Source organism: Tasmannia lanceolata, unplaced genomic scaffold, assembly GCF_043159265.1.
Source record: "Tasmannia lanceolata isolate RefF3 unplaced genomic scaffold, GAP_Taslan_0.1 ptg000005l, whole genome shotgun sequence".
Lineage (NCBI taxonomy): Eukaryota > Viridiplantae > Streptophyta > Magnoliopsida > Canellales > Winteraceae > Tasmannia > Tasmannia lanceolata.
The window spans coordinates 3279536-3288417 of record NW_027518682.1 but is presented as its reverse complement, the minus strand read 5'-3'; the positions used below and the strand labels follow the sequence as shown (position 1 = coordinate 3288417).

At 38.2% G+C, this 8882-nt stretch overlaps 1 protein-coding gene across 5 annotated transcripts; it reads right to left on the bottom strand.

Annotated features, from left to right (window-relative positions):
- Positions 1-97: 97 nt before the first annotated feature.
- Positions 98-8273, bottom strand: LOC143877112 (putative ADP-ribosylation factor GTPase-activating protein AGD8). 5 transcript variants are annotated; one of them, XM_077378952.1, is made up of 5 exons: positions 7883-8273; positions 5640-6078; positions 5211-5477; positions 575-676; positions 98-495 (listed from the first exon to the last, which is right to left on the bottom strand). In XM_077378952.1, exons 1-5 carry the CDS (start codon positions 8029-8031, stop codon positions 349-351), a joined length of 1104 nt encoding a protein of 367 aa, XP_077235067.1. In that variant the 5' UTR covers positions 8032-8273; the 3' UTR covers positions 98-348. The 5 variants fall into 5 exon arrangements, with proteins under 5 accessions (XP_077235067.1, XP_077235068.1, XP_077235071.1 ...); XM_077378953.1 differs by having other exon boundaries at positions 5640-6044; positions 7906-8273; XM_077378956.1 differs by having other exon boundaries at positions 98-301; positions 7883-8271.
- Between the last annotated feature and the right edge of the window lie 609 nt (positions 8274-8882).

The following is an 8882-nucleotide window of genomic DNA, read 5'->3' as shown; positions in this document are numbered from 1 at the left end:
AAAAATGGTTGGAGCAACTTTTTCCACACTCTCCCAATTTTCATTTGCCTGTAACTTATAGTTTCTATTTCGTGATTTTGGGGTAACCTTGAGACACTTTTAATATCAAGTGCAGATCTTAATGTGTTTAACGCAAGTGTTCTTTTGATTTCGGTACTATCAATACATATTGGCAAGACGAAAGAAACAACACAGATATACTGCCATATTGGAAGATCTGTTATAAAATTGGAAGCAAAAGATGTTAGCTTCTTCCCAGTCTCCCCTGCCATATTCTTTAAGGACGAGATATCCTGTGATCCTTGCAAAACAAACCAACCACAAGCATAACAAATCTAAGGATCTAAGCTAATGAACCAAGGGCAGTTCAAATAACATTTGAAGCAATTCCAAATGAACCAAGGCCGCCAAAGCCCAGCAACTATGCCAGACGGTGCCACGGCCGACCCTGCAAGGTGTGCCAAGCCCACCCACGCCATGATGTGTAATGGCCGACTGTGCTTGGAATTGTCAAAGGTCCATTTAATTGACAAGAAACCAAATTTACAATGTTCTAAGTTACAACATATACTACCTGAAAGGAGATTCGGTTGATGAGGTCAGATGTTGTGAGGTCAAGTTGAGAATCATCCATGTCTTGACCGAAGAGATCAGCACTTGATATGGCTGTTGAACTCTACATATATAAACACATTATTTAAAATGTCGACATAAAAGTTTATCCAGATTCAACAACTGAAACAGAAGCTGCTTGCATTTTGCCACCACAACGGCAGTTATTTATCTTCAACAGTAATTTATGCAATACGGGTACCATTCAAAAAAAATTATGGAATAAGGGCATTACATATTTTAAAAATTATGATCTCGGGCAAATGTCAGAAATGCCTCAAACACAGGTATTGGAGACCTTAAGGCAATTCTTGTTTATCAGTAGTATTTGTATACTATTTTTATTTTTTGCCTCCAAATGTGGCGATTTTCAGGTTCGGCAAAACTAGGTGGAGAAAATAACATCTTTCTCCTTTTATGTTATTCCAATTGATGAGATAAATGAGTTGAAAGTTTTATTCAGCTTCTGTGTATAGGCAAACGATTTGGAAGAGGTCAGCTTCTTTTAATTAACTGAGCTGCGTAAGGGCTTTCCCCCAAATGGCCTATGAAATCCCTCCTGGCATATATTGCTTGTAAATCTCAAATTCATAATTATTGGAAAAGTATTTATAATACTAATTGAATCACTGATTAATTTTTAAAAGGGAAAATGATCAGAAAAATGTACTTTTTAGCTGAAATTGTCATAAAGGGGGGATGATTTCTAAATTCTCAAAGAAGGTTGGAGGGAGAAAACTTAGCCCATTTTCAGACCACAATACCCTTACATAGCTTTTGAAGTTAACCCATCAAATCATTCTTTTTTCACGTTTTCCAAAGGCACCTTTTCACCTTGTTTCATGATTACCACCCAACGAAACCATCTTCTTTTTTCAAACATATGAAAAAGCTTCCATTAAACCACTTCTCAGAGTCCCATAAACACTTTTTATTCTTCCATTTGAGCTTCTTCAATCACTTCTCTTCTCAAACCAATAGTATAAAAACCTTGTAACCTTGTAAAACCTCTTCTCAAAGGCTTGTAAAACCATGGTTTTGGCAAGCTCTCCTCAAAGCTATAGTTTAAAAACCTCTTCCTCAATCTCTTCTCTTCTCAATGCCAAACCTTGTATTTAAAAACCTGGAATTCTTGCGAGCTATCTATGATTCCATTTCGCATCAAATTTAAGGTATTCCCTCCCTCTTAACTTTGTTTTTTGAAAATAGAGGTTCACAGTGATATATAGTGGTTCTTATTGTTAAAGTAGTGGTTCGGAGTGCTAATTAGTGTTAAATAGAGGTTATGTACTGTTAAAACAGTGATTCGAAGTGGCAAACAGTGGTTCTGATTAACTAAATAGTTTTTCTTAGTGTTCAAATAGTGGTTCAGAGTGGTAAATAGTGGTTCTTAGTGTTTAAATAGTGGTTTGGAGAGATAAATATGGGTTCTTTACTGTTAAAACAGTGGTTTGGAGCTATAAATATTGGTTCTTAGTGTTTAAATAGTGGTTCAGAGTGGTATTTAGTGGTTCTTAGTGTTAAATAGTGGTTCTTAGTGGTATTTAGTGGTATTTAATGGTTCTTAGTGTTAAATAGTGGTTCAGAGTGGTATTTAGTGGTTCTTAGTGTTAAATAGTGGTTTATTATTTATTGGTTCGGAGACCTAAATAGTGGTTCTTAGTGTGAAATAGTGGTTCTGTAGATTTGAACTAGTGGCTAATAGTGCTAATATTGGTTATGTAGTGTTAAATAGTGGTTCTTAGTGATAAATAGTGGTTCTTAGTGTTTAAATAGTGTTTTAGAGTAGATGGAATCCAATCCAATGAATCCAACCCAATGGTAAGGTAGATGGAATCCAATCCAATGAATCCAACCCACAGGTAAAGTAGATGGAATACCAGTAGCGGTGGCGAAAAGAATTGAGAAGCTAAAGAGAGATTTTCTTTGGGAACGGTTTGAAGAAGGAAAAAAGTTGAAACATTTGCTTAAATGGGAGAAGGTATGTCTGCAAAAATAGAAAGGTGGGCTTGCGATTGGCAAGCTTAGGCTGAGAAATAAATCTCTTTTGGGAAAATGGCTGTGGCGTTTTGGAATGAGAAAGATGCATTATGGCGTAAAATCATTGGGGGGAAGTATGGGAGTAATTGGGGTGATTGGATATGTCAGAATCCTCAGCGAGGTAGGGGCGCTGGAGCCTGGAGGTCCATTAGTATTGCTTGGGAGGCTTTCATCCCTCATATCCAATTCAAAGTCGGGCGGGGGGGCGAATGTCCGTTTTTGGTTGGATGTTTGGCTCGGCAAGCAATCACTAATGGAGAGGTTCCCGGCTTCGTATCGGCTGGCGATTAATCAACATGCTTCGGTGGTGGAACATTTCAGTCGCTGCGACGAATCCGGGAAATTTGTGTGGGATATAAAGTTGCGGAGGAACCTTAAAGATGAAGAAATCAATTTATACACAGATCTTCTTCGGATCCTGGAGGAGTGTTACAAACTACCATATGAGAAGGATAGAGTTTTGTGACAACCGGACTCGGAGGGTGGATTCTCGGTTAGATCATTCTTTCAACAACTTTGTATGGAAGAAGGCGTAGATTCCAGCAGTCAAAAGATATGGCGTCTAGCAATCCGGATTATGGCATTTGCATGGACGGTATCGCATAAATGTATCAACACATATGATCGTCTGAAACAACGTTGCTTTTAGCTTGCCAGTAGGTGCATACGTTGCTGTGAGACGGAGGAAACTATTGATCACCTATTTATGCATTGCTCTTACTCGTGTACCGAATATGCAGTGCAATGTTTTGCTCCTTTGGGGTCCAATGGGTAATGCAAAAGGAAATTACTGATGTCATTCTCAACTTGTACAATGCCTTTCATGGGTGCATAGGTGAATATTTATGGAAGGCATTACCATCTGCTATTATATGGCACTTCTGGAGGGAAGGGAATAAACGTGTTTTCTCTGACAAAGGTAGGCATTGGAGGCATATTGTTCTGGACATAAGGCTATCTCTCGTTGCTTGGGCAAAGGCAGAAGGAAGATTAACTTACCCCATTGGAATCGCATTAAGAAATTGGAATGTGGTGATACGCAAAAGAATTGCCCAGAAATCAATTACACCACATTGGATAGCCCCTGGGGAGGGATGGCTAAAGCTCAACTTCGACGGCAGTTCATTGGGAAACCCCGGGCCGGCTGGTTTTGGTGGGCTAATTCGCAAGTCCATGGGTAGGACTATAATGTCAAATTCGGGACCTGCGGGTACGTGTGATGCCAACGAGGCAAAAGCGAGGGGATTGCTTTTCGGCCTTCGATGGTATGCAGACCACAACATGGGCCCTTTGATTGTGGAGGGGGACTTGTCGAATGTTATTGGCTGGGCCGGGAATCGAGGCGGTGGGCCGTGAAGGTTAAACTTTATCATTGATGAAATCCAGGATCTCGTTCGGCGTATTCATACAACTCTGGTTCATCGAAGGAGAACGGCCAACTCTTTGGCTGATGTTTTGGCCAAGGAGGGAGTCATCCTTGTGGAAACTATTGTCTATTGTAATGATTCTCTGGCCTCATCATAGGCATCTTTTTATTTGATCTGTATTGGGACACCTTGTCCCCCATTCTTATTAATAAAACTTCGTTACTTTTCAAAAAAAAATGACAATATATGCAAAATCTGTCTGATTAATTGCTCTAATGAGGTTCAAATAACAAAATGATTGCAGCAATGAGAAAGAGGCATGGGGAAAAGCAGCTGCCGATTAAAAAATTAACAAAACCTGAACCCTCAACATATTTGGTCATGATCAAGCAATAGTAAATCAACATGAAGTCAAAAGAGCAAGTGAGCTTGCACCTAAGCTTGTAAAGACCGATAAAAATTAGCCATTCATACAAAAGACTGATACAAATTCAAAATAAACAATGAAATCGAAAGGACCAAACAGCAAAGCATGTATAGTTGATTTAACTCACCAGAGATAGCAAAATAAGAACCTGGTTTCAGTAAGCAAAATGCATTGGTTCTGAGAGTGAACTAGCGCATATAACAAATAGGAAAAATCTGTAGTAGCAACAAAATAAGCCATTTTGCAAGCAATAAGTTGAGATAATCTGTCCACTAGGATCAGCCCTTTCACAGTCCAGACCCAGACCAAGATTGACTTGAAAACACAGAAACGAAACAAAAAAAGAAAAGAAAAGAAAAATTAAAATGACCACTGATATTGGCACTAACATGTTTGATAATTGCCCTAACTCAGCTTGTCTTTTCTTTTATAATTGGCTTCTCAGAGATTTTTGAGAACTATAATAACCTTAGATAGCTGTTGTCCAATTATCAAAACATGGTAGTGCCAATATCAGTAGCATTTAAAATTGAACATTTTTTTTTTTTTTTTTTGAGAGAGAGGGGCACACAGAAAGTTAGTAGACGGTGAACAGTTAGAGCAGTAGGGTTTTACTGTTCAGAAAATAAAAAATATTTGATAGTTTGCACTTCTTGATCAGACTGATATGCAGGATTTCAATTGAACAATGAAAAACACACACACATATATATATATATTTATATATATATATATAAACAATGTAAAAACATTTATATAAATACCTGCACTTTAGATGTACCGGAGCTTGTTTTCTTCTGAAATCCACCATCCATTCCAAAATCTGCAAAGTATGACGACTTGGGCGGTAAAACATGACTAATTGTGTGTGCACTTCCAGAACCATTTTCAGCAGATTGGACATTCTCTACATATTCAAAGCGAGAAGGAAAAGATGTGCGTGATGCACCCAACATTGTGGTGGCATTAGTTGAGGAGGTCACGGCAGGTGCTGGTTCTTCAGGCTTCTGATCATAGAGGCTTTCACTCGGCTGCATATATTCTTTTGTTAAGGAAAATGCATCACCTTTTTTGTGTGTAAATCAAATCTAACCATGAAATCCCAATTTAAACTAAAGACTGTGAAGGCCTGTCTGTTTATATTATTCTCTTATTACAGAAATCTTATTAAATATTGAAAAGGACGGATCTACCTTCGTAGTGAGCTTGCGAAAACCAAGCCCTTCTGTCTTACTTCCAATCTTCTTTGCACCAATGAGCTTTTTAACAGAACTAGTAACAACTGAATGTGTTGGAGCTTTAGGAGAAGGGGAAATTTCAGGTGTTATAGGCCTCTCAAAGGGATTTTCTTTTGGTGCATCTATAACCTTCACATTCGAAAGTTCACTGGCTGTAGGTGTTGACTGGGAAGAAGCAGGAGATGAGGGACAAATGGTCACTTCGGCAAAGCTTTTAGCAACTTCCTTTGAGAGTAGTTGCCTGTATAACTCGGCAGCCCTTGATGTATATTTTGCCTCAATTTTGCCTCCATCACTCCATCCATGCTGCTTAAAGAAAACTTGTGCACGGTTATTTCCTCCAAAACTCATCATCTTCAACTGTTCAAGACTCCATGAGTTAAGATTTGTAGACCTGGGAGTCAAATAAATAAAAAATTCTTACTGGCCTAAGTATAAAATAAATGCAAATAACAACTTTTAATCTGGCCGAACAAGAAAATAATGGCAATTAAGGGTGTGTTCTTTAACGCTTTTTGGGAATTGCTTTCCGTATTTTCCGCTCCGTGGGCGCGAGAATGTCGTTCTGCAACAACTCTGAAGAGTTATCCAAAGAATCTGTCCTGATTTTTAGTCATTATTCTCTGGAGCGATTATTTGTCGCTCCAAAAAATAAGGGAACGATTCATCGATTTCCCCTATCTCCAACCTCTTCACGTTCTCCTCTCTCTCACTCTACACATCTCCACTCAAGACCGATGATTCAGGTGCAGCTTACCATAGGATAATCCAATCCGTCCATTTGATGGGCCAGATCATTAATACGTTGTGCCTGCAAAATCATTTTATTAGATGATCCTAACCCTCCGTTCTATAGAGGTCTCCATAGTAAGCAGTTCCACTAGAGATCGTAGAGCTACGATCACCCAATTGAAATGAATTTTCGGGCACAACCTATTCATGTTGTGGCCTATCAATGAGCAGTTTGGATAATCAAATGGTGCAAGTCCTACTGTACTTTGTGAAAAATAGTATACTGGTTTTCACCATATGAAACTCCAAAATATATAACCAGTTTGGATCCATCAAAACCAAAAAAATTATTAAAAAATGATTTTTCACACAAAATATTTTATAGAAAAAACAAAATACTGTGTTAAATAGTGGGTCCCACCCATCAAACATGAAGTGTAATATAAATTATATAATGGCCTCACTACATATAAAAATATAAGGGGAAATGATATATTCGCCCCCTTTTGACTCGGAACAAACCCTCTGGTGTAAAAGAGCAGCATGCCTCACCCTATGCTGGCCCCCCCTTGAGCAAATTCCTGGGTCTTAGAAATGATCAAATGAGTTAAGGTACGTGATTCTGATTTTGGAATGACTCCAAAGAATTAGAATTGATTCTAGTTTCCAGAATGAGAATCATGAGAATGGTTAAAGACCGCACCCTAAAGTTCAAAATTTTCAGAATGCAATATAATTAAATGGCACTTGAAGCCTCAAGAATAAGACAGGATAAAAGAGAAAGCTGACATAGTGACTCCATGCCATGGTGTAAAGTATCATGTATTATGAAATATATTGGATCGCTCCAATAAAGCTGACACAGTGACTCCATGCGATGGTGTAAACTGTAAAGTATCATATATTATGAGATATATTGGATACCTCCAATATGTCTCTGATTTTCAAATGGAAGATACAAATAAGTTTACATCCAAGACAAAACACTATATATACAAAAAAGCAGTCTGTCTTGACGTCTTGTCCGAGACACAATGTATCAAACAATACGATACGATGTACGATGGACACACACAATGTTATCAAAATCTCAGTTCAAATTAAATAGAATGAATTTGATCCATGTGTTACGAATCAAAAATCAAGATGTATCATACAGTTCCTGTTCAAATCATACCTCTTATTGTAAGCTTAAGGCTTCCGAAGGGAAATTATAAGGGTTTTGGGACCAAAACCCTATTTTTAGGAGTTCGAGTTGCACGCTTGTTTCTTGGGACTAGGCAAGGAAATATGGGAATACTGATCCCCATTCCAATTTTAAAGATGCTATTAAACAACAGGTAAATATGGATCGAGACTCTCCGATCTTCAAAACAACCCATTTATTGAGAATCTGAGATTTGAAAAGATAAATGGTGATTTATGATCTTTCACACCTATTTCATACTATTTGTGCCAATACCTACACAGAACTCAAGATAGAGAACACCTTAATATAATGTATGCTGGCAGTGGACGCCGAGGCTATGGTGAACGTCAGAGCAATCGATGCAGAGAAAGATCCGTAGGTACCGGACGCCCATGTCGGATTCTTCGCACTGCAATCGAAGCACATCTGAAACGGAACAAGATTGTTTTACCGATTCTCTCTCTCCACGTCTCCACGACTCCACGAAATAAGAAAAAGTCTCACGAAATCGGGGTGAGAAATACTCTCCCCTTGAAATTTGGCTCTGTCAGTTTTGCCATAACCACTCCCCACTTCCGATTTAAAATACCCCCTCCTCTCTCTTTATCTCTCTCCCCGTTCAGAACCCCTCGACAGTGTGCTGGTATGTTTGTTTCTCTGCATCTATTATTTATTGTTTTATATCATCTTCTGTTTTTCGACTTTCTAAATATTATAATTTTAAGGGGACCATAGCAGAAGACTTTTCGCCGACGTTGTTTGGTTATTTTTTAAGATCCGTTTGGAAAATGTTTTTTTGATGAGGTACGGTATGACTCATCCAAACCGTCCATTAGATGGGCCATAGCCTAAATAGGTTATGTCCCAAAATTATTTCCATTGGTTGATTCTAACCCTCTGATCTATAGAGGGTTAGGATCAACCCTCTAACATTCAGATTGGAGGGTTAGGATCATCTTATGGAAATGATTTTTGGAGCATAACCTATTTAGGCTATGGCCCATCTATTGGACGGTTTGGATCATCCTATGGTGTGGGCCATACCATACTTTTAATAAAGTGAGAGTACCCTCCTAAGAAGTAGTGTTGATAACATTTTTTTTTTTCGTTTTATTTTTTATATCAATTTGCTAGTAAACTTCTCCTATGCCCCTTCTCGGCACGTGGCCTTGTGAAAGATGTGCCAAAATGTTCTTAGAAAAAGCAAAAATAAGTAAACAAAACCGTAATCATTACCAAAAATAAAAAATAAAAAATTATAAAGTTTTAAATGAAAA